Genomic DNA, 26574 nt, shown 5'->3' with positions numbered 1-26574 from the left:
TGGTGAGGAGGCAGGTAGGAGGAGTGTTTATGTGTGAATTTTCCGCATTTCCTGTGTGTCATACAATTATATGAATATGTTTGGGTGTCTGTGTGTGTAAGTGTGTATTGGTGTGAGTCAGACTGTCCCACATAAAGGCCTCCTGTCACCGACTCCCAAATGTTATACAGGCCCCAGTGTGTTGGCATCCACCCATTCACTTCCATTCAGCGCCATGTCCCATGACCAAATCAGTGGAATCCATGATTTATCTATTCAGCTTTCTCATAAACTCTCTTCATTTGCACGCCCTGTTGTTGTTTTTCTTCTATTTCTGTGATTTTCCTTTCTTGGTCTTTTCTCCCATTCCCATGGAGAGACAGAGGAATGTTTTTATGCTGAAAAATGGCTGCAAGATGAATGCATTTTGTGCAAAGTGCGGCCGACTTTTTTTTCCCTCAATTACTTTATCAAAAGGATATGTAATGCAGCTGAAAAATCTTGAAACTTTTCATTGAGGCACTTAAGCAACAATAACACTCATTGTGGAAAGGAATTGCTTCCTGGAGGTCTACCAGTTTTCAAACGGCCAGACGACTGCACCCTCAAACACTTTTACTTCAGAAGAAGAGTTTCAAGTTTGCGAATAACTTACATTAAGTACAATCTTCCATTAATGAGTTTACTGACACACCGGCAGTTACTTTGTGAGTAGGTGGAAGTCACATTTTGGAATAAAACGCTTGATTTTACATCTTGACATAGTGCCATAGCAAAATATAAAAGGCTATTACTTTGCTGCGAGCTTTCCATACATTTCTATTAACATTCAAAGCAGGTGGAGAGAGTGGAGTATAGTGTGTGTGTGTATGTGTGTGTGTGTGTGTGTGTGTTTTACCTAGTAAACAGTATGGTTTTCCAAAAGTGAACACATATCTCCAGGAAAATCTGAGGAAATTATTCACCTGTAACATAAAGGGTTGAAGAACAATTTCTTATATGTTAATATGTTTGTTCCATGTATAAATATACACAGAGAAACCACAAACCAATACAGGAAATATAGCTTAGTAAAACATAAGCAAATTAACCAGGCTAAACAGATCTAGCTGTGATAACAGGCATGGCAGGTTGATCATATTCAAGCAAATTTCTTGGCACCTCCAGATAAAAGTGACTTCACCTATTGTGATGCATATGTGCATCTACAGTACATATTTGCATGCATTTGCTTATGTGTTTATGTGACCTATATAAACAGGTCCTATACCGTAGGTGCACATCCACAATTGTATGGCAGCTTCATGGCAGCATGTGGGCTTACTGTAGGCTATAATGTACTTTAAATAGACTGTAAGTAAGCTCTGTGTTAGAGCTTATTAGCTGTGGAGATTCAGCCTGTATGTGTGCATCTCCATGCCCTAATCTTCTTAGGACAGTTTTACATCTCAGCTCCAACACACACATCGGAGCTGTAGCCCCCTATCACCTATGTCAGCAGTGTCCAGCGCAGGATTTAAGACCTGACATGGATGCCTGAGTGGAGGCGTAGGATTGGTGTGTACAGTATCGCTGCATAGCTCTTGTTAGATTGTCTGCACACATGGCAGTAAAAAGACTCATACGCAGTATGTCGCCCCGCTCGTGATGACGAACGCACCAGCCTGTGTGACCTGACCGAGGAGCTACCCATGATGCCTCAGGGATAGCGAATGGACACGTGCCAACGATCCACGTAATCATCGCCCACGGGCCACCCTTACTGTTTCCGCTCCCTCTTGTATAACAGATATCAAGATGGTGTGCATACTGTCTGTGTAGCTTTAGCACTTCAGTCAGTCAGAGAGCAACAAGTCAGTCAACTAGTTACTCAGTCTTTCAATAGGTCGGCCGGTCAGCGAGGGAGGAAGCCAGCCCCGCAATGCATCAGCCTTGGCTTGGCAAGAATTCAGCTACTCGGACATCTATTCACTCAGCCGGTCCGTCAACCAGTCACTGTGTCAGTCTTTAAAGCCACAGGGTCTATATTAATTAACCTCTGGCTTGCTGGTCAGAGGGCGGGTCCCGCAGATGAAGTGCTGGTGTCTGTGTTGTCAGCCTCAGGGGGCGTGACCCCAAGCCCACAGCGCGCCCTGGCCTTATTTGAGCCAGATGTTGGGAGACAAGCATTCCCAGCAGCCCCCCTCTCCTCTCCTCTCCTCTCCTCTCCTCTCTGCTGCATTCTTTTTCATTCTGATTGGCCATCAGCAGCCACTCATGTCGGAGCTCTGATGCTCCTCTGGATAGATCGCTGCTGTACTTCTATGTCCGCCTGTCTGCTCCCCCCTAATCCCTCTTTCTCCAGCCGTCCTTCTCTCTTCTCTCTCTTTCCCTGTGGGATCCCTCTATCCATCCATTCACCTCTCCCCTCCCTTCCCTCTGTTTTCACCCCACCCTCCTTGTTTGGCCCACTGCCCCTTTCCGCTTCGCTCAGGGGAAAGAGTGCCGTGTGTGTGTTGCCTGGCAGCATGCCTGCTCTCATCGCCCCCCCCACTCCTCCTTTTCTCCTACCTCATTCTCTCTCTTTCCCCCTCTCTCATTCCTTGCTTTCCATCCTCACCCTACCCTCGCTTCTGTTTCTCTCCTCTGCCACCTTTCCCTCCATCCTTCTCCTCCTACCTCCTTTCCCCCCCCCCCCTTTTTTTTTTCCCCCTTTTTTCTTCCCTCCCCCCCTTCCCTCCTCCTCCTGTCCCTCCCTCCCTCGTCTCTTCCTCGGCTGGGCTCAGGAGCAGTGAACAGGTGTTGTCTTCTTTTGATTTGGGTGCGTTCGGATTAATGCTGTCAGCTCAGCTGTTAAAACAACTGCCACCGCCAGATGCCAGTCAGTTTGGGGCTGGAGCTGTCACCTACACACACAAACACACACACACACACACACACACACACAAACATCCAAACATACGCACAGTCAGATGCAGACATGCACATACAGGGCACGCACACACACGCAGCACACACACACACACACACACACACACACACAAAAACATCCAAACAAACGCACAGTCAGATGCAGACATGCACATACAGGGTACGCACACGCACACACACACACAACACACACACACACACACACACACACACACACAGGGTCTCTTGGCTCATTGTCTCATTGTAATACCGACAAAGCAAATCAGCTGCTGTACGCCAGTGTTGTCTGTAACCCAGGTGTTTGTTTCTGTAGCCTCTCCAAAACATCCCCGTCAGTGGGTTTAAAAGGGACATTATGACATGATACTACAGTGATCATCAATAGATAGTCAGAGTTGCTATAGACTCCCCTAGACAATTAGAGTCCATTATTTAAAGGGGCCTTATTGTAGGACTTAAGTATTCTCTCTGAATGATGGATTTGCTTCTGTATTTAGTGACTAAACCTCCAATAAGTCTTGTTTGTATTAGCTTGGCCTGTAACAGTGTTTGCTGTTGAAAAAAAACTCTCCATTCCTAAGGCAACACATGATTTCCACATCTCCACCTTCACCCTCCCTCCCTCCCTCCCTCCCTCTCTCTGTCCCTTCTTACCCTGCTCACACTCACTTGTTCCTTTCTTACATTCCTCATCCCTCTTTGCTTCATTTTAAAGTGTTGCCGTTAAACTTTCACCTTATGCATCTACGATCTGTGTCTGCCTGCGTCACCATTTCTTTGGCACAGATTACCTTCCTGTGCTCACAGCCATTTTCTGGTTGCTTAGATTCAGAAAAATGTGAATCCTTGTTAAAATGTGTGAGTAAAATGATGATTAACTATGAATATCAAAGATCAGCAGTGTGTAAGTGGTGTGTAACAGCACTATTTAAGGCTCCTTTACATGTGGGCGGAGTTTGCAAGGTTTCCGGTCTGTCTGTGTGCATGTGTGTATGGGTGTCAGATGGTGGGTAGTGGGGCTTCCAAATGGTGATGCTGCTTTATGGGTCCATTTTATACAGAAACACATTTATGGACACAAAGTATTGAGGGAAACATACCACAATACATATTTTCCTTCTGGCAGATTTTTTATCTATCTTTATTTCTCTTTTTGTCTTGATGTCGGTCTCTCTCTCTCTCTCTCTCTCTCGCTCGCTTGCTTTCACTGTTTCTCCCTCTCACAAACTGAACTCATGTACTCATGTTTGTTTGCAAGCTTCACACTAGACAGTCTTGTGATGCTGGTTCAAGGAGCCGTCCACACTGAGACACTGGACACTTGTTTATAAGGTCATGTCGGTTTGTCTGACACACTCTTACACCCAAAAGCACACACACCCAACACGCTCTATAACATTGAGCCCTCTGTCCAGCTCTCCCTGCTCCCCACGGTATCATTTTACCATGTGAAAACACGGGCAAACGCAGTACTTTTAGCCCGCTAACCGAACTGGATTGTGCCCCGGTTTGGATCACGCCCTCCTCCTCTGTTTTGTTGGTTCGTTTAGTTACGCTAACGAGGTTACGGCCAAGGTTATCATCCCCGACTGTAGTCTCCTGTCTCTTCTGAGCCAAACGTTGTTAAGACAATTAGCCCCCTCACAGAGTCATGGGTGTCTTGTCGGAAGAATGGTGGGGGGGGGGAGGAGCGGCTCAAAGACAGACAGGAATGTTTAGGAAGAAAAGAAGTAGTGATGCATTGAGAGAACTGGGTCGGAGAGGAGTTGAAGTCAAAGATTGTATGATGTTTATTAACAAAGGCAATATAAGTGTAATTGAATTGACACAGTTAACTTGTTCTGATAAAGATATGATGAAGGACTGATTTGATAAACATCCTAATTATTCAATACTTGCTGTATACCATAACTTTTTCCGATGGTGAGAGCATTTATGTTTTAATTAGTGTTTTGGTAGATATGACAATCAAATTTAGACTAACAACATATTGAATTTGAATGTGCCGACTGCACTTTTGATCAGTTTTGAGCTCCAGTTGGCACCTCTCCAGTGAGTTAAAGCCATATTGATCTTGAATCTACCAACAAGTGGGCATGCTAACAACATTTCTGAAAGAGTTTATTAATGCTAGAAGAAAGTGGATAATCACAATCGTAGAAAGGGCTTGTAATTGACACATCGCTGTGCACATATTAAATGACAAATGTTCACACTAGTGCAATCATTGAATACAAAACTCTGTTGATGAAAGGGGTAGTTTAGAGAGTTGGAATTGCACATCCCTAAAGTTGGGAATTTACACGGAATGAAAAATTAAAAAGAGGGTTAGACGTCGACGTGAGCGAATAATTGGAGCACAGTGATTGCTAAGGCTCCAACAGACACACACACACACACACACACACACACACATGCTAGTCAGCAGAGCATTCCAGCGCTGTTTGGACTGTTGTTGCCATTGGTCTAATGGTTCTCACATGCCTGTCGCCCTATCTTTGAGCAGCACGCAGGACAATGTGGGTTATTCTTAAGGCTTTGCAACGCACTCTGTCTCAGGCCGATCGGAGCACAGATGGAACAAACCTTCACACATAAAGACGAACGGCAGAAAGAGTAACAGACAGAGACGAATATCAAGACTCAAACAGACACATAAATGGAGGGAGAAGTGTGTGCGTCTGTTTGTGCTTGTCAACAGCGTCCGTGTTAACTGGAATAGGCGGGTCCCGCCTCCGCCGTCCGGCAAAGCAAAGCCACTCTCAAGCCAAGCCAACTGTCAATCAAACAGCCAACACAGGGCCAAAACTATGATAGCATTCGAAATAACTAGTCTTTACCTATCAGTCTCACATGCACACACACACGCACACACACACACACACACACACACACACACACACACAACACACACACACACACAAGCGCAGGGGAGGTTAAAGTCACAGCTCAGCCCTGTTTGAATAGGCTTCCAACATGCAAAGCAACATTAGTGTATCAGGAGTGTCTTGCTGTTCTGTCTGTCTCTCTGCCATTGCTTTGACAGGCAGATGAAAAATGTCATGGCTCACAAGAGAAAACGCTGAACTGTGTGTGTGTGTGTGTGTGTGTGTGTGTGTGTGTGTGTGTGTGCGCGCGCGCGCACGCGTTCCGTCTGTCTCCAGCATAGTTACTGCGTGGGTCCATTCCCCTCCTATACATGGAAGGCCCAATACACAATGTCTTCTTTTGTTGTCACGTTAAAGTGATGCAATAAAGCTGTGCAGTGACAAGGACGGCCCGGGGGCTGCCGCAGTGACAGAGACATTGAGTGTGTGCGTGTGTGTGCGTGAGTGTGTGTGTGCGTGTGTGTGTGTGTGTGGAGTGCAGACAAGAGCACTGAAGAGGGGTTATTGCCACGAGACAGATTGCAAGTGTCATTTTCCATTACAGCTGCCTGAGCCACTGTGTACGACACACTTACACACACACATATACACAACGATACACATGCCTTGGCCTACTTCAACAGGATGCTTTTGACAGGGAGAGATGTGCGTGCATTAAAAGAGTGCTGGCCCAGAGTATTTAACCCTCTCCTCACTCTGACATCAGGTTGAGGAAGCAGAATTTGCAGACACACTTTTTTCTGTTTTTTTTTGTGATTTAAAAAAACAAACAAATTGGCTTATCTTATTGGTTGATTCACAGGTCAGTGATATGAATGAGATTTTTCTATGAAAATAAAGATTTCATGAATTTGTAAATTAATGACATAGAAGTGTTGCTGGAAACCCAATTTCCATGCTGTAGTTGGTAGATGACGTCATGCATCTACGTTGGTTGAGAAAACTCTCTTGGGCTCATGTCTCAAAACATATCAGATCATGTAAAAAAAAAAAAAAGAAAAGTAAAAAGGTGCTTTTCTTACTTTACATTCAGGAGATACAAGGCTTTCACCTGACAGAAGGCATCAGGATACAATGTAATTGTCAGAGTAGCCTTTCAAAGGATCCTCAGTGAATACATTGAGTTTTAAATACAGCATGACCAATTGTTGCGTGAGAACCTCCATTATCTATTCAAAAGTCCCTCATGAGGCTATGTTTGTTAACCCAGGCAATTAGCGGGCAGTATGTGGTGGTTATCAGTACCACTGTTGACACTTGGTCTCGTCCCTGTAAAGTATGAAGCAGTAAAATGAAAATGGGATCTGTGTTCGGTCCCATAGCTTGTCCCTAATAAGGTGCAGTGGCAGCGGCTATCAGGGGCCGGGCTGAATTAGTCCGCAGCGGATTCAAATGTCTAGATGCTATCAAACACCATTTAATGATAATGGAGGTCACAGAGGCAATTGGGAAAATGGTTTGTGTGTGTGTGTGCGTGTGTGTGTGTGTGTGTGTGTGTGTGTGTGTGTGTGTGTGTGCATGTGTGTGCGTGCGTGCATGTGTTTGCGTGAGTGAGTGAAAGGAACGTTTCTCTGTCTCCCGCAAAAACACTGCATTAAGATAGCATCGCTAATTTCTCCAGCTCGGCACAAAAACAACATGCAGAGGAGGAGAGAGAGAGAGAGAGAGAGAGAGAGAGAGAAGAAGAAAAACAACAAGCACCCGAGCGAAATGAAACAACAAGGAAAGTTTTTCCGCGACTTTCTCGAATTCCGCTCCAGATTTTGCCCTTCATCGTTCTTTCACAATGTCGCGCCCTCTCCGCTGCTATTTCTGACTGCCAGTGTGTGGATCTGGCTCGCTGAGATTTCATGCCAGTGTAAAAATTGGCTGAGGGTTTGGTTCAAATCAAATTGGACATAAGCACCCACAACACCATCTGTTAGGGAAAGGCAGTGGAGTGAAGGGCAGAACTCTGTATTCAGATAAATGGATTTTCAATTTATTAAATTGTTGACTGACACCCTTGTAAATGTTCGCTTTATGTGCTGCGGCCTATTCTTAGAACGCCACATTTAATGGAAACATGTTGCTATACATCGATGCAATCCCTAATATTAGACTGAAAAAAAGGATCTCACTACATCTGTTGTTTAGTGTGAGCTCAATTCCTTTTTTATCTTTTTTTTTTGCAGCAGTGGCCTCACATTTACATGAGAGAAAAAAAAAAAAAAGCTAATTTGTAATTTTTTTAAAGCTTTTTTCCCCCAAAAACTTCATCTCACTTTAAAAAGACAAAAATAAAGCCCTCTCTCTGGTTAGTCTTTAGGTGTTTTGGCAAGTGATATTGTGTGTGTGCGATTTCTGAACAGGTGTGTTGCCCCGAAATGTGTTTAGAGACGCATCTGCGATTGTCACAGTACTTTAGGGGAGGACCATATGTCCCTTGTTGCTTCACCCAAAAACTTACTTTGCACGGTGAATAACAAGTCTCTTAACTCTCAGAATTTGATGTCATTTAGCTTGAGTTTGTGAGGGTGTGCCAAACACTTTCTGTGTGTGTGTGTGTGTGTGTGTGTGTGTGTGTGTGTGTGTGTGTGTGTGTGTGTGTGTGTGTGTGTGTGTGTGTGTGTGAGTGAGTGTGTGTGAGAGTGAAAGGGTCCCCTTAGCCTGCCTAGTGGTCCGGGTGTTTATTAATAACCAAAGTTGGAGCAGCTTCTGAATTAAAAGTCACTGTAGACCTTGAGATCGACCGGGGACTGAGTCTAACACACACGCACACACACACACACACACACACACACACACACACACACACACACACACACACACACACACACACACACACAGTATTATATATGAATGCACATTCTCTGTTTCTTTCTGACTCTTTCTCATCGCGATCCTCTGATTCAAGGGGAAACTGGGAGCACTGGGAGGGCTATAAAGTAAGGAGGAGGAGGAGAGGGATTTTAGTGTTTACACAGAGGCCCGGCCACCGCGGCAACTGTTGCCAAGCGCTGTTCTCCCCAACAACCAGCCAGTAATTGGTACTGTTAGCGGCTAACCTTGCGGAGGTGGTGGTGCGAGGTGGGCTTGGACAAAAAGCTTTTTGATACGTCTCCCTCTCAATCTCTTTTCTCCTCTCTCAACTTGCCGTATAGTGGCCCTGTTTTTTTTCTTTCTGTTTTTTTGGGAAAACGTGCCAAGATTTGCCCATAATCTTGGCACAGCCCCCTTCGCTTTGGAAACGATTGGACCGTCTTTAGAAGGAATCGATGAAAATGTGTCCAGACACATGGCCCAGCTCAACCAGACATGAATTGATCATCAAAATATCAACATCATCATTTCGTAATGGAGTGTGTTGGTGCCTTCAGTGCGAGGGGAATAGCCAGACTGAAAAGCAGAAGCTGCGGTATCAAGAGAGTGTAAATAAGTGAGGAGTTGTATTCCAAATTCTGCCTTTTTCTTTTTTTTTTTTCTGAAGTTTCTTTGAGCATCTCCATAATGTAGATGATCCAGTATGTTGAAGTTGTTACATCTTACTACTGGAAGACTTAAGTTACCTCATAATATTAAAGTAACACTTATTAAGAGTTAAGCAAGTATACATTACAGCAGGGACGGTTGCTGCATTGGGTGACGCGCTAAGACAATTGTATAGCATAGTTTAGCACAGCTTTGGGCCACCTTGAGTGCACCATGTGCAGGTGTGTTTGCCTGCACAGCTATGTTTGCAGCCTCAAAGCGGCACAAATGTTTCTTTCTCCTACTGTCTGTAAGCCAGATTAAAGGTTCCGAAAAACGTGGACAGACCTAATTGGTGTCTATTGTTTACCACGAAGAATTCCTACCAAATGTTGACCGTAATTCAGTTAAGATAACCTGCTTAAGGTGTTAACATGACTGTTATAATCTAATCTTTAGATCACATGTAAGCATGCTCTCTCTGTCTCTGTCATGGCCGCCAGCGAATGTGTTTTCACCCCAGATGTCAGCAAACACGTCTCCTCTATTGCTCTCTCTCTCTCTCTCTCTCTCTCTCTCTCTCTCTCTCTCTCTCTCTGTTACTTCTTCCTTCCATCTCAATACTTCAGTGTTCAGGGTGGCAGTCTTAGACAAACTCCACCAGTGCTTGTATAATTGCTTATTCAATGCTGACCCCTGCTCAGTTTGGGAGGGTGGAGGAGAACGGAGAAGGAAAAGGGGGGAGGAGGAGGAGGATTGTGGGGGTAGCTGGAGCCCTCCACATGGCTGCCAAGGCCCGAGTCAATGTGGAGCCTGTTTTTTGGGATATAAGGGCCGTCCACGGGTCCCAAGCCAGGGCCCTTTCCTTTCCTGTGGGCCGTCCTCCTCCTCCTCCTCCTCCTTTTCCTCGTCTTCGTCCTCCTCCTTCATCCTCCGCCCTCCTCTGAGCCCGGCTGGACCTGGCGCTGGCACAGAGGTCCCTTTGTTGTGCACCCGAGGGCTCGGGCTCTCTCTTTCCACAACCCCCCTCCTCCTCCTCTTCCTCACCATCCCTCCCTCCCTTCTCCTATAAAGGTCTCCAGGCTTCACAAATATGAGATAATAGGAAAAATAGAGCTGGCCGCTTGTGGTGACTCAGGGCAAAACGTCTGAGTGAAAAATAGAAAGTGAGTGAGAAAGAGAAAGAGAGAGAGAGAGAGAGAGAGAGAGAGAGAGAGAGAGAGAGAGAGAGAGAGAGATGGTATTGTTTGTGAGGTTGTTCGGGGCGAGCTGGACTGAAGTTGAGTCTCCTCTCTCTCTCTTCCTTCTCTCTCTCTCTCTCTCTCCAGCAGCTTCTGAACCAAAAGCTCACTGTGGATCCAAAATCCGGATGGGGGCTCGCTCTAACACACGTGCACACACACACACACACACACATACACATGCACACACGCAAACACACAAACACACACACACACACACAGTTTTTCTCTCTCTCTCTCTCTCTCTGTCTCTCTCTCTCTCGGCAGGTGGACGGGGTTGTTTTGGCTCGGCTGCAGGGCAGCAGCTTGACTCCGTTTGAGCCAATGAGCCAAGATAATAGCCGACGATTCCAGAGTTATTGTCAGCGTTTTCCCCCCTCTGCTTTTCCCAGAATCCCTCTCGTCGCTGTGCGGGATCGGAATGGGAACGTCACCCTCAGACGAATTAATGTGCTTCCCTATGAAAATACAACAAGTGCTATTCACTGTCGTACGTTCAAAACCAGACAGTCAAAACAAGGATGGATGGTTTTTCAAAAGTTTTTAATAACGTGTTTTTAATATTGTATCCAGTGCAAACATCATATAGCTTTAATTAGGAGCTGGAACAAGCTGACACATAAAACAAATGTTTGAAATAATAGGATTTTTCCTATTTTAAAGCTACTTAAGAGGGAAAAGAAAGGGGAAAACTGCATTTCAAGGGGTTAACATGTACACACACACACACACACACACACACACACACACACACACACACTCCTTTACCGTCCTGTGTGCCTTACACTTCCTCTCTCCCCTTTCTTCTGTTCATTTCCTCACCCATTCATTTTTGTCAAGGGGGAGGCGGGTAACCTTCCTCGCCCTCAGCTCCCAACACCCCACCCTGAAAATATGCGGCCCACACCCCTGCGTGGGCACCAAACTCCACCCGCTTACCTCACAGAACACACACACACACACACACACACACATATGTCCTATACGTCAGAAAAACAGGGAGTAGCTACGCTGATTTTCGTGGAAAGTGTTGTGCTGTCCTCCTCTATTATGTGATGTTTGGCCTTAATTGGCAGTAGTAGACGCTTGCTATGTTTCCATCCGACTGTCAGGTTTTTGTTAGAAAAAAAAGAACACTTTTGAAATACTGCAGACCATAAAATCAGGTGCATTTCCATCTAGCTGGCCTGAAGCGAATAAATCCTTGAATGTGAGAGAAGTGGAAAGAGTCTTTCAACAGTTGATTTGCATCAGGCAGGTTGTTATTGTTGTGCAGTGTCAGGTAATGGTGGTCATATTTCCTGTTCTTATGTGAAGATGAAAACAAGGAAATGCAGTTTGAAAGTATCCTAATGCACTAACAACCATGATGAGAAGCTAATGTGTAAAAGAGGGTAGGACAGTTTTTGTGAGGTCACAGTTTCAGGATATCCAAACACATCTTTTAACCGATGCACCAGCTTGTGTGTGTGTCTGTGTGTGTCTGTGTTTATCATGGGGGACAGTGAGGGTTCATTTCCCATAGTGTTCCACACATCAATCAACATCTCACTAAAAGCTGCAGCATGCCAACTCTTCTTCTCTTCTGCTCTTTTTCTCTCTTCTCCCCCCCACTCCTCTTGCCTATTTCCTTCCATTTTGCCATCCGCCACACAATGAAAGAGCCTCTTGGCTTTTATTAATAGTTAAAGTGGCCCCGGCCTGTCACTGGGGACAATAACTGCAGCCCTGTTAATAAATAAAAATAATAACTAGGAGATGGAGACAGAGAGGGAGTGCAATGGAAAGAGAACAGGCGACACTGCCATTTGTTGTTCCCTCTCACTTGTCAAAGCTCTTTGGCTTAAAAGCCTCTGTCATTGTTGAGGGAGAGGGGGCTGGAGGGAGAGATGAGAGTGAGAGACAGAGAGAAGGGGGGGGGGGAGAGAAGGGAGCGCCAGGGGCGCATTAGCACCTGTTGGGGTGATGGTGAGACAGCTGTCGGGGTACACAGGAGCACACTCTTTCTTCTACTCTTTCTTCCTCTCTACGCGTGTTTCTTTCCGAACCTCCCTGTTATTGCAACAGATTCTTCATCTGTCTCAGTCTTCCTCCCGCCTTCACCCCATTGCTAACCTATTCCCTGAAGGCTACGGTGCCTTCTGACAGAAAGCACAAGGGCACATCAGGGGACGCAGCGCTGAAGCTGACTAACTGGGCTGAGTGGCAGCGTCCAAAAAAAAAAAAAGGACACACGAGCCAGAGTCCAAGGACGGGTGGAAGGATTTTAAAAAGCAAGAGTGAGGGATGAGAAATAGAAAGAACGAGACGTGGACCGCCTCGAAGTGCAGCATTGATCTTTTGCGACATACGGTGTGTGTGTGTGTGTGTGTGTGTGTGTGTGTGTGTGTGTGTGTGTGTGTGTGTGTGTGTGTGTGTGTGTGTGTGTGTGTGTGCGAACATGTGCCCAACGGAGCGTGAGTGCTCTAGTATTGAAGCCAGAGGACCTGATTCAGGCCTCTGGGGAGGCTGCAGGCACACACACACACACACACAAACTGAGGTACAGTATGTAGGACACGCTGCAATGCTTTGTGTGTCCCCACTCTCTTGCATGTATCCTTGTTTGTCCGTGATCATGTGTCATTTGAAATCCTGAAAATCTCCTGGTGGTTTCTCATCCTCATCTCGCCACGCCATCAGAGGAAGAAATAAATAGAGCGATGAAGGGGAAAGAAAGAATGAGGTTTGGGCGAAGCACTGCTTTTTGTGTTTTGGATGATGGTTAAAAGTACTCAGATTTTGTTGTTGAGTGTGGCGGCTGTCTGCGTGCGCGTTCATGTCTCACTTATTAGTGGCGGAGAAAACGTGCTAAGCTGTTCAGCTCAACACACTGGACATCTCTCGCTCTCTTTCTCTCTCTCTCTCTCTTTCACTGTGGGAAGCATTAGTGTGTGTGTGTGTGTGTGTGCGTGTGTGTGTGCGTGCGTAGGTGTTGGTGAAGCTGTCTCATACCAGTGAGATTAAGACCTTTTATTTTCTTAAATCATTATAGAGAAAAAAACATTCCAGGAACATACAAACTTTTTGCCTGCCATCGGCAGTTACCTATGTTTACGTGTCTGTGTGTGCAGCTATATATACCGCGTGGGCTCATTCAAGTGTATGTGTTGTGCATGCATGTGTGTTTTGCGGGTGTTTGTGCATTCGAGTGTGTGTGTTTGTGTTGGCTGATAGGGTTAATCTCCCCACTCAAAGTGTAAAACCTCTTTCCTTAGCAAGGCCTTGCATCCCAAGTGCAGATGGCTCCCAGTAAATAGAGTACTCTCTCTCCCTCTTTCTCTCTCACCCTTTTGCTTCACACTTTCATTCTCCCTTTCTGTCTGATCATTTCCCTCGTTCCTCTTTGTTCATGTCAATAACAGTCAACAGGGTGACTGGGTTGATGGCAGCATGTCTGTATTTGTACATGCGTGTGTGTGTGTGTGTGTGTGTGTGTGTGTGTGTGTGTGTGTGTGTGTGTGTGTGTGTGTGTGTGTGTGTGTGAGAGTGCTATTAGTGCATAGATGTACACACATGCAGGGTTGAATCTCTGCATGCGTTTGCTCTCTTGTGTGACATTTCCATTCCCCCCCACTGTGTGTGTGTGTGTATGTGTGTGTGTGTGTGTGTGTGTGCGTGCGTGCGTAGATCCATGTGTGAGTGCGACCATGGTTAGGATTGTAATTAGTGATCCTGCAGGTTCGTGTGCACATGTGTGTGTTGTGCAGGGGTTTGTGTGTGTAAGGGTTGGTGGAGTGTGTGTTGAAAACAAAGCACTAGCTGATAATGTGTCCATTGTGGCGGGTGCATTAAGGCCCTCTTTGTCTCAGGGCCCACAGGGCTAATGATTCTCTAGCAGCAGGTAAGAGGGAAAAAGCCTCTCTCTTTCTCTCCCTCTCTCCTCTCCACTTGTCTCTCTCTTTATCTTGCGTTGCCTCTCTCGCTCTTTTCCCTTTTGCTCACTTTGTTTTTGTTCTTCGGATTTCCTCTCTTTCGATTATCAGCTTCTATTTCCACCTTTCTCTCCCACCCTCTCTCTCTTCCTCTCTCTCCTGCTGATGCGGCCATTAGGCTGAGCTGCCGCTGCCTTTATTACAGCAAATGGACTTTAAATGAGCTTTATTGTCATATTGGCCAGCCAACTGAATCCCTCTCTCTCTCTTTCCTCTGCCCCCACCCTCCCCCTCCCCTAAACAGAGGCCCCCAGCATTGAGAGGCTGTTGTCAAAGGACTGGAAGGATAAACTTTTGGCCATGGGCTCAGGGCACATCGGGGAAATTAAAGGTATGGTACAACTAAACAATGACAGAAGTAAACTTAAGTGAGCTCAATGCAATTAACCCTTTGAACTTAATAAGATGCATCTCCGATGTCCATTGAGGAAAAAAGTCCCAAAAGTCCATAAATCTACTGAGAAACCTTAAAAAAATACTTTTTTAAAACTTCATATCTTGACGCATAATCAAAAGAGATCCAGGTGGTTGTTGTCTGTATCCATGGTTACAGTGCAGAACTGCTAGCAGCTAATGCAACATGACTTTTCATGGTGCAGAGTCACCAAAATGCAGTCAGATATATAGCAGGCTAAAAAGAATAACAAATCAAAAAAACAATTCAGCTGTAGCCCCTAGATAACTCACTGACTCCATGGCAACATTATACTTCCTGTTTACATCAAGCATGATGGGAAAACCAGTAACGAAACCTTAAAACGTATTCAAAAGTGAAAGAACAACCAAACGGAAGTTGAAGAATTCGTAAAAATCAGCTTTTTTTGTTCTAGTCTTAAGGCTCAGAATGTCCCATCAGCGTTCTTGTATCTTTGTAATACTAACTCTTTATCTAATAAAATACATATATACACCAACCCAGTCTCACGGCAGTTTGTGAAATGGTCACATTATTTAATCTATTGATTTGTTTCATGGTGACGTTTTTGTCGTTTTTTTCGTGGTGGCCAGCACGAAAATGTGGGACCGTGTTGTATACACACAGGGGAAGAAACCCAAACAATTTGCAAACAATTTTACAACCCCTCACATATCAATTGATGGCATTTTCTGAGTAGTCCAACTTATACTGAAAATTACAATAAATGGCATGCCTAGGTAAGACATGTAATTGCTAGGCCATGAACCTGTAATTAAAGGGAGTGAAATCCAAGGAAAACAGCCTATGTTCGAGGTTAAATTGAACAGAAATTGACTAAATTCAGTTGAACTGAACTCAAACGATCTGAGCTGCCCTGAACTGAACCAAGCTGGCCGCCTCGTCCCGCGTTTGACCGACATGTCAAACAGTCAATGACGTCTCTGCAAGTCCATCAGCTCTGTGTTAATCTCAGTGTTAATCGCCCATTCTATCCACACCAACCCTTCTTAACATCCAAGAGCGAGACAGACGGAGCAGGACAGAGGGCAGGAAGTGAAACAAAAAGGGAGCTGCGCTGTGAATATGCGGGAACAAAAGTCAGCCAGAGAGAAAGAGAAAGTGAGGGGGGGAAAAAGAGGAGGTGAGAGAGGTGGAATAGTCTGGCTATTATTCCCTGTAACTCCAGGGCAAAGCTGCCGTTCTCCTCCAGTAATTGAGCTTCATTAGGAAGCAAAGCAATATGTAATCAAAGAGCCTTGCGGAGTGGCATGGCCGTCGAGATGGGGGCTCCATTGATCAAACCCCCTTTTCCCAGCTCCCTGCCGAGCTGACATTTCTGTGTAGGGGCGTCCCGCTTGGCGCACCACACACCAACAGCTGGGGAGCAATATCAGGAGAGAGAGTGTGTGTGTGTGTGTGTGTGTGTGTGTGTGTGTGTGAGAGAGAGAGAGAGAGAGAGAGAGAGTGCGTGCGTGCGTTGTACAGTTAAGTCCATGTGTGTGTCTTAGACAGTGCTTACATACCAATGTGTGTCTGTGAGTGACGTCTACTTGTACCTATGATGAAACCGAAGATATATATATAGAAATATATGGAAAGTGTTCTTACACCTGTGTGTGTGTGTGTGTGTGTGTGTGTGTGCGTGTGCGCACACTGCTCTCATTTGTCAGTGCATCCCTTGACTTTTTTTTTTTTTTCATCGAATTCCATTGAAGAGCTTTTTGTGGGGGAACAAAGTGATTTTGAGCCACAGCCTCCCGCTTTGTCTGCATAGTGAGAAGCAACATTGGTAAATAGGCCCCATGCGGTTTACATAGCAAAACACACACATACACACTCACAAGTATGGAACTCATAGCAACTAGAATACATAAAGTGTCATTAGCATCAGATCTGCAGCATGAGATAGTAGAGAGTGACAGGAAAGATTCATCTCTTAAACTCTTGTTTCCCTTGTTTAGAATTGCTCCTCATGCTTCTTTGCACAATGTGCGGCAGTTTTATGTACAGTATTGACTTGTTTCGGCACTCCGATAAAGCTCAACAATGTCACTCTGGGGGAAATATTGAAACCCTAAGATTCTTTATTCCATCAAATTGAAACATTCTGGATGACTTTTGCATCGTTGTTTGCGCATTTCTCTCAATCCTCTGCCCAGAATACCTGGTATCTTTGGAAACGTTGTAATCTGAACTGTAATTTAAGGTTATTTGGGTTGGAATAAAGCTTGGCTGTACAACATGAGCTTGTAAACAGAATTTAAGAGGGTAAAGGTTGCGATCAAATTCACAACCTCCAATGCCACTAATAGTAAGACGCTGTCAAACAACTCAAGTAAACTATTAGGAAAATCAGGTTATTGCAAATCACGTAGTAAGTGCTTTAATCAAACCTTCATTTTATTACCTTAATCTTACTTAATTTGATTAAATACAGTAATTGTGTTATCGTGTCCGTGTAAATATACCTCCAAATTTACCCCTTATAGTTCCAGACAGTTTTTTTTTGTCTACCTCGGTCTACTCTGTGTCTTATCCTTCTCCTCCTCTCTCTCCCTCATTCCCTTCCCCCTCAGCCATCTCATCCCCACTCCTCCCTCCTTTCCGGGGACGGGTTATCAATGCAGCCGGGGTCATTAATTAGCACTGCAAACACGGTGACAAGTGTTACATTGTTACAAATTGGTTAATTACGCCCTGCACGGGTGTGTGCGCGAGGAGAAACGAAAGAGAGTTGGTGTTGGTTCGACAGGTTTGTAGGTAAGCACAGGCCGCAGCAATCTGCCTTAGGAGGAATGTGTGCGAACCGATGGAGGAAACCAGTTATCGATCCGCCCTGCCTGCCTCGCAGCAGCTGAGGAAACAAGCCGACGCGAGCTGATTTATGGGGCGACCGCAGAAATTCTGAAAGTCCGAATAGGAGGGTAAGAGAAGGGAGAGACAAGGAGGGGAGTTTGTAAATCTCGTCTCAGTTAGGAAGCGTGTTGTTTTCTTGGATTCTTCCACTTCTGCAAATACTCTGGTTTACTGATGAAAGATCCACAGCTGAGACGGGGGATTGGGAGCAGCTTGTAGATAGAGAATAGACTGCTTGTCTTCGTTTTTCACACACCTAACTCTCCCGGCTACTGCTTAAAGGAATGTCCTTCCACCTCAAGATACACACTGTTTTGCACAGAAGTACCCAATTTTACTGTGTTTGCGTGTGTGTGTGTGTGTGTGTGTGTGTGTGTGTGTGTGTGTGTGTGTGTGTGTGTGTGTGTGTGTGTGTGTGTGTGTGTAAGGGGGGTTAACCCCAACAAGAACTCCCTACAAGAAAGAGTCCTTTGATCCATCGTTTCACCTTTGCAACCCCCCTTATCCTTTTTTTTTCTCCCCCTTGCTCCCTTCCTCCCAACCCCTTCACCCCGCAATTGAACAGGCTAACGTTTTTAACACAAGGCTCTTTCTTGTCTTGGTCAGCTTCGGCTACACACACACACACACAAGCACGCTCACACACACATTTCTGGCTCTACAAAGGTGGGTCTGTGAGTTAGGACAGCGGCGTGTTTATTTTTCCAGCGGCCACTGCTCCCGACAGTTGCCTTTATTGTTCATTGTTGGCGGATGGATGGAGTGCGGGGGGAAGTGAGGGGGTGGGGGCGTCGGTGTGCAGTGGAGGAGGGTGGGGGTGGGGGGGTGGTATAGCGTGAGGTGGCAGCTACCAACAGTGAGGACAAATGGATGGCTCTCACCTTCCCGAGCGGTCAAAGGGCAGGTCACCAGCCGTGGCTCCTCGCCTTCTTCCCCGCCATCCTCTCTTCTGACTCCCCCTTTCATCCCCTGTTGTGTTTCTCTTTCTTTTCCTCCCTGCTTCCCTCTCTTTCTCTCCTTCTCTCTTCCTCATCTGGTTTGACTGGCGCAGGAATGTGGCCCTGTTAAAGGTAGCAGCTGAAGAACAATGGGGGATTGTGCTATTCCACACATGCACGTACACACACACACACACGCACACACACACACACACACCAACAAAGGCATGTAGGCAAACATTGGTACATAAGAACAGACATGGGCGCACACACTCATACTGATTGTGCCTTGGTGTGCCTCTTTATAACTACATCCTGTTGAATGATTTAGGCCGTGTGTGTGTTTGTGTGTGTGTGTGTGTGTGTGTGTGTGTGTGTGTGTGTGTGTGTGTGTGTGTGTGTGTGTGTGTGTGTGTAATGGAGCTGGTATGTCAGGATCTGAGAGGTCAAGGGTCAGGCCATGCTAAATGTGAGCAGGAGGTTGGCTGACTGCAGAGTAAACACAGTCCAGACACACTCGCCTTCTCTCTTTCTCTCTCTTTTTTCCTCTCTCTTTCACACACACACACACACACACACACACAATTACACAGTCACAAAATACAGCTTGATAGCTACAGACCAATCTCCATATTTACCTTGAATTCAGTGCCAATCAAATACATTTAGATTTTACTTTCAGTTTTAGCATGAAATGTAATTTTCAAACCTGGCTGAAGATTTCTTTTGTTTGTTAAACATATGAATCTGGCTCAGATTTTACATTTGCTTTGCCACCACATTTTGCCTGTTTACGAGTGTTTCCTCGGCCAGATTTATTTTCTTTATTTCAATAAGGCAATAAAGGCAGTGATGGATGTGGCTTGAGTAATCGCTGCTGGCCCTCTGTGCCCGGGAAAATAAGTCAACATCTGGTTTTACAACTCTGCAGCGCACATACGCACCTTCCCCTGACATGCCCCCTCCTACCGTCCAGAGGCCCTAACCAGTCATATATTAGGTTGACCAACAAGCCATGGATAGCTTTACACTGCTTTGTTGTTGTTCCTTCCTCCTCTGTCCCTCTTCTTCATGCCTCTGACCTCTAACCTCAGCCCCACAATCCTTTCTGGCCTCCGGATAGCCATGACAAACTCTCAAAGAAGAAGAAGAACGGGGCATGACATCTCAGCTTTTTGCTCCTCTTACATTTACATCTTTTACAACTTCTTCTGTGATATGTATGTATAATGGCTGACACATACTGTACATTAACACGTAGAAAATGTCCTTTTATCGCTGATCAGCTAGACGTTCTTTTAAATGATGAAAGAACTTTCATGGTGTAACCTCAACCGAGTCTTGCACTTTTCTTCAAAGTGCTACCATCTCACCTTTGACCCCTCTCTTCACCCCCTCTCTCTCACCCTATAGGTACTGCAGACAGCCTGGCGGAGAAAGAGCGCCAACTCATGGGCATGATTGGCCAGTTGAGCAGCCTGAGGGAGCAGCTCCTGGCGGCCCATGAGGAGCAGAAGAAGCTGGCCGCCTCGCAGATGGAGAAGCAAAGGCAGCAGATGGAGCTGGCCAAGCAGCAGCAGGACCAGGTACAGGGGCACTGCATGTCAAGGCCTTGGTTTGGAAACACTGTAAACTGTATGCCAACGCTGCAAAACAAATCCATCCTAACAAGTCATTTAGTCTGACTGTACAGTAGTTCACAACATAAAAAAAAAAAAAATTGTTATATCACTTATTTCCTATTAAGCCAGCACTTTTCAACAATTTTCCCCATCTGTAGATATTTTGTTTGATACCTTATTTTACGGTAACAATTTCCTAGGTTTTTCCCCACTGTAATGCCACGAAGGAAAATCCTGTAAATGTATGTGTGCCTGATCAGTAAACAGTAAACAATGGCACATGATTGGATACTGATTTGGAGTCACACACACACACACACACACACACACACACACACACACACACACACACACACACACACTGTATAGCTGTATAGCTTTCACACAGCCAGAGACATACGCCTTTGGCAGCTTGAACACAGGGACATTGCACAGGAATAAGCTGAGGGTATGTAGTCCTACAGCGGATGTAGCACAGACATACACACACACGCTTACACACATACACACACACACTCCAAGCTCCCAGGCGACAGTCTGCCAGGTATTTGCATAGAGAAGGGTTTCCCTCTTTGTTGTGCTTTTTAGCTTCTGGGAAGCTTGGGTTTGCGAAGGGAAGACACACACACAAACACACACACACACGCACGCACACACACACACACATGCAGAAACACAGCTGTAAGGACGAATCACCTGTGACAAACACAGTGCCTTACAGTGCCCTTGGCTGCATCCCGCACAATTGTGCACCGAGTCTGGCTGTACTGTGTGTGAATACTGTATGCTTGGGCTTCTTTTCCACTCTATGAGCCACTGTAGAGTTTCTCTGCAGAAGTTAATTACATTTCAGGCTGCAGAACAAGTAAGAATGAACAACTGGCAAGCTTAAAAAACTGAGTAAAATGATATTACAAGCATTAAAACGGTGCAAATAAATGTGTAAAAGTGACAAAATCTCCCCAAAATGATTTTGACTAATAGATTTGAATTCAAAACGTGGACTTTACAACATTCCAGTCAGTAAGTGTGTCGTGTGACACAGTTGTCCACTTGGCTGTGAGCGGAGTCCAGATGAGATGAGCTTTTTAATATTTCATACCAGGGCATCGACCCTCTGTCGTGCAACTGGGGCCTCAGAGACCTGCAGATGTGTCGCATCTCCCACAGGCCCTGCGCACACACCGAAGCACACACACAACAACAACACGTGCACACGCTCCCACACAGACATCGTGCATATACATTGTAATAATGTGTTGTGTTCGCCGTCCTCAGATTGCCCGGCAACAGCAGCAGCTTCTGCAGCAGCAACACAAAATCAACCTCCTGCAGCAACAAATCCAGGTGAGGCCGGTGTGTCTGTGTGTGTCCATCCACACGTGTAGTTGTGTGTGTGTGTGTATCTTTCCAAGTGTTTGTGTGGATGTGTCCTGATGTGTGTCTGCATGGCCCACAAAGGCAATTTTGTGATTGTGATTGTTGCAGCTTTTCTTTGCTCAGCCATCAGCATTTGGGACCTTGAAGCAGGATTGACTTACATTAGCCCCTCCTCCTCTTAACACACACACACACACACACACACACACACACACACACACACACTCACACATACACAACCTGTGTAATCACGTGAAAGTGGTCAATGTGGTTGGAAAAATCAGCACTAGTATAGTATGTACGTTTTAGGTCTTTATCATATAAATCAATGTTTGCACGTCAAGCTGGCAGTGAAGTTCACCTTTTCCATATTTATTCCATTGTGTCTGAGTGGCGGTAGGGGTGTGTTCACAGGCAGAGCAGTAGATTGGCTCTGGTTAAGCAACTCCAACGTTGTACAAACTCAAACTAGGCAACCAAGCCAGTGAGAAAAGCCAAGAAGGGGTCGGGAAGACGCTCAAAACAACGCTGACAATAGGCTAACCCTTTCTGTGGTTTCACCTTCTAGCCAAAGAAATGTTAGAATTAGATCACATTATACCTCCTTAAGTGTTTATCATGGCAACCACAAGGTAGCTAACGGACATTATTATTAGCCAAACACATTTTTTTCCTCACGAGAGCTGATAGGTTTTTTTTTTTACCCTTCCTGGGTCAAATTATACTTCATAGAATTTGGATCCGACCTGACTTGGGTCTGAGGTTGGGTCATGGTTACTAAGAACCATGTTTGACCCTAATTTATGAAATTCTTCTTTCAGTAGAGCAGTGGTACTGTCACAGATGGAGCAAATGAACATATTAAATGGGAAGAATTTAAGTTAATCAATTGATTTAAGTCACATAGTTACCCATGATCTCTGGCTCTCCGGTGTGTACTGCACAATTATAAGAAATAACAAAACAAAAAAAACACAAATACATGTAGTGTTGTACAGTACATAGAATTAAGCACATTTGGTTTAATTTCAGCGTGTTTTTTCTCCCCCGAGGAGAGGACTCATTATGTATCACTCTGCTTTTTGTCAATCACCTGACATCTGCAGGAGGAATTCCTTTCACCAGGAAATACTAGGAAATGCAAACTTAGTTGACTTCTTATTGGCAAAGGCTTCGTTATGAACAAGATGTTAAACAGATCTAATAATGCAGATTGTAGACAGTGTATAACCTTGTATAGACCAAAATAATCTGCAGAGTAAATCAACTCAAAAGTCCCTTTGAATGTGAATCTGTGTCTTAAGCTTCAGAGAACTTGGGTGGGTATATATGTAACACTTAAAAATGGAGGTATTGTCCTTTTGGGTGCTACACTGGAGCCTCTATCTTGGTCCAGGTGGCTTGGAACGAATAGCCCAGGCCTTTGTAAAAGCAGATGACACTGAATTTTGAGCTGAGAAAGCCGGGCTTTGTATCATAAAGAGACACCCTGTCCAAGAGGGAACACACACACACACACACACATTCCCTTTCCCCCAATAGTTTAGCCATACACAGTTTGTGTGATAAGAGACCTTGTGATAGCATGCGTGTGAGACGTGTGTCTATGAGTGTCCGCGATTCTTTGTAAAGCAGCTGTGTTTATTTGCTTTGTGCGAGTTCAAATTCTGAATTGTTCGGGTTTTGTCTCTCTGACAAAAAAAAGAAGAAGTCTGGTTTTGAGGATTTCTCTGTGCATTCTCGAGCGTCCATTTCTTCATCCGCGCATACGTGCGCGCGTGTGTTCGCCACAGCTGTGTGTGTAAAGCTATAAACACGTCCGCTCATGATTCACTCCCTGACGACCCAGCGGAGACAAAGCTCTCTTTTCCCATGACTTTGCAACCTTTTCCCAAACAAGCGTCTCTCCATTGAACGGGCCCAACAATAGTTGCTCACAAGCAGGGGCAGCTGTAGGCAGCCTCGTTAAGAGAGGGACACAATCAACAGGGGCTCATCACAGGAGTGCAAAAACACACACACATTCACGTATATCACACACATCAAAGTGCGCACAAACACGGACAAACATACAAAAATGTAGGCCTTCGCACTTATCGCGAGCAGTCACAGAGAGCGCTGCACACTCGCCCGATGATCAAACACACACTCATCATCAAAGACTTGGTCGAGAAATACACTGCTTAATCATTCATGAAGAGATTGTCCGCACAATCCCACAATACAATGGCCTGCCAGAGAGAGGGCACCAGGTTCAGTGTGTGTGCGTGTGTGTGTGTGTGTGTGTGTGTGTGTGTGTGTGTGTTTTGTGTCTGTAAGATAAGCCCCTTGTGATTGCATTTCCCCCTAACGAGGCTCTGAGTTCAGCTGTCCCTTCGTGTGTGTGTGTGTGTGTGTTTGTGTGTTTTGTGTGTCTGTGTCCTTGGCTTTGTTAGCCACCCTAACCCCCCAAAGGCCTGTGAAGAATGCTTTCAACCGTCCACTTGGAAGAGGTGATGAAATGAAACGAATAATCAAGCTCATGAAAAAGAGAGGAGAGTGACACACATCCCTCATAAAAGGAGGACAAATTATTTATTGTCCTCGCGTCCGGTTTCCTATTTTTTCTCACCCTGAAATCCAAATCAAGCTAGTGATATGCGTGTCAGCGTCCGCTATTTGGGCCAATGGGCACTCGCCGAACGTGGCGCGAGCCGACAAACAAGCAAGTTAATTTACAGAGGCGGGCACCCCGGCAACACAAGCTAATGACATACAGGACACACATGCACACACAAGTCATTAGTCTCCAGAAGTCAGCGATTGGCTACTTTATCGCTCTCACTAATTGATTCTACCTGGAATTATCCATGAATTAGCATCAATTATGATGCTTTCATTTTGTGCCAAGTCTTGACCCTAGATTTTCCTTTAATCTTAAACCTAAACCCAAACAAGACCAGGAATTAATGATCCCTACTTTGGAATACATTGTGCTCAATCTGAGGGGATAACATAACTTGCTCTCTACCGAATTACAAAAACAAGAGCATATGTGCACATAAAGACACACAAAAAACACACACACACACATATGCACTCTTACCCCCTGCTAGGGGCCTTCTTGTTAAGCTCGAAGGGGTGAGCACATTTCCTCAGACTTCCCTTTGCTTTGCCCCTCGTCTTCTCTCATTCTAATTAAACAACTTGTCTCCGAGGCTCCCTCCGGTGTCGCCAGGGACGACTGTTGCCGCTGTGCGGGGAAGCGCAACGGGGATGAAAGGAGCTCACCTGCCGCGCGGCTCAGGGCTTACCTCGAGAACACGCGCACATTTTTCGTAGAATAGAGGCAGCACAAACACTCACGATGTACATTGAAACAGAGGGATGAGGGGACACGAGTGTGTCCTGCCTAATGAATCGAAACTCACTCAACCTAACCACACACGCAGTGTGTGTTTCTGCTGGCTGTCTTCCTTCTCATCAAGCGCCACCGTCGCCGTAGCTGGGAGACAGCGAAGCAGACAGAGAAGGAGGGAGAAAGAATCAGAAAAATGAGTAAAGCCACCTGATGCTTTGAATAGTGTAAGAGAGGCCAGACGTGCCGGCGACAGCGGCTAACAAGCTCTCTATTAAGGCTAACCTACATTGGTAACTCAATCACACAGGCTCACAACCACACACACCCACACACCTCCATGTGTATTACCTGATGCAGTCATAAGCACAAGCCTTTGTCCGTGTTGAATATTTTTAATTCTGTGCGACAAAAAGAGAAAAACAAAAGCAAAAACCCTAAAAAGCTTTTCATTCATTTCCACACACAATTACAGTAAACCACACACACGCACACACACACACACACCAGCACCTCTGTACTCTGTGCATAGGAGCGGCTAACCCAATTGCCTGTGTAATTGTTTAATCACTCCCATTACACCGCAACCAGTGTAATTTGTGTTTTTCTTATGCACTTTATGTGTCGATGTGCGCACACACACACACAATTTTCTCAAATGTACTCACACACACAGGCATACCTGTGTGTGTGTGTGTGTGTGTGTGTGTGTGTGTGTGTGTGTGTGTGTGTGTGTGTGTGTGTGTGTGTGTGTGTGTGTGTGTGTGTGTGTGTGTGTGCATCCCAGCCATTGCAGAGCCATTGGGACATGAACCATGGCCCTACATTCACAGCAGGCTGGCCTCTAATAGCCCCTGTCCATAGAAAGTTAATGGGCTAATATTAAAAGCCAGCTATCGCTCTCTCTCTCTTTTTCCCTCTCTCTCTCTCTCTCCAAATTAATTATTGGTTCTGTCGCTCGCACGTCCCTTCTTTAGCAATAGGTCATCCAGGTCTTGCATTAATTGCCGGAGCATATGGTCGCCAACAGATTTTAGCTGTGGGACTCGCACTTTAGCGGGGGCTATTTTTTTCGCACGCTCAAATGCGAGCCATATTGTGCGGCGCTGGCAGCTATTGTTCGGCGCATTAACTTCATAGAGCTAATTACTCCCCAATAATAACTTTACCTTGGAGTTTTTGGCGTGCCGCGTGCCAACCAACCTGTTTCGCACCCCATATGTTAATTAGCGGCCACATCTTCATTATGCCGCAGCGGCGCTTTAAGTTCAAGCTGTGCCGCCTGGCGCGTGGTGAACGCAGCATCGACTCGCTGCCAATTATCCAACTCTTGCTCCCCTCACCGTCTCTCTTTCTCCCTCTCTTGTTCATTCTGTTCGCTCTATCTGCTGTTTATTTCCTGGGAAGTTCTCTTGCCATAGTGGATTGTCGACTTATTTCTTTCTTTCTTTCTGTCCTCTTTGCCCCTGTGAAAGTTCTCAAGAAAAAGTTTCACACTTTTACTTTTTATATATATATATATATATATATATATATATATATAATTCTTTTTCCATTATGAGTGCTTTTCTTTGTTTCACT

General features: G+C 45.4%; 1 protein-coding gene across 14 annotated transcripts in view; it reads left to right on the top strand.

Annotated features, from left to right (window-relative positions):
• The window catches only part of sox5 (SRY-box transcription factor 5), a 241631-nt gene that overhangs the window by 180611 nt on the left and 34446 nt on the right, over nt 1–26574 (top strand). For 12 of the 14 annotated variants that reach the window (XM_039791407.1, XM_039791408.1, XM_039791404.1 and 9 more), the window contains 3 exons: nt 14687–14773; nt 20068–20240; nt 21555–21623. In XM_039791407.1, the coding sequence (XP_039647341.1) occupies nt 14687–14773; nt 20068–20240; nt 21555–21623 (329 nt within the window). The remainder of the gene's footprint in view (nt 1–14686; nt 14774–20067; nt 20241–21554; nt 21624–26574) is intronic. The other 2 variants (XM_039791413.1, XM_039791410.1) reach the window with 1 other exon arrangement.

This window comes from Perca fluviatilis, chromosome 23 (genome assembly GCF_010015445.1).
Source record: "Perca fluviatilis chromosome 23, GENO_Pfluv_1.0, whole genome shotgun sequence".
Taxonomy (NCBI): domain Eukaryota; kingdom Metazoa; phylum Chordata; class Actinopteri; order Perciformes; family Percidae; genus Perca; species Perca fluviatilis.
Note: the sequence above shows the minus strand (reverse complement) of the source record. Positions and strands in the feature narration are given on the sequence as shown.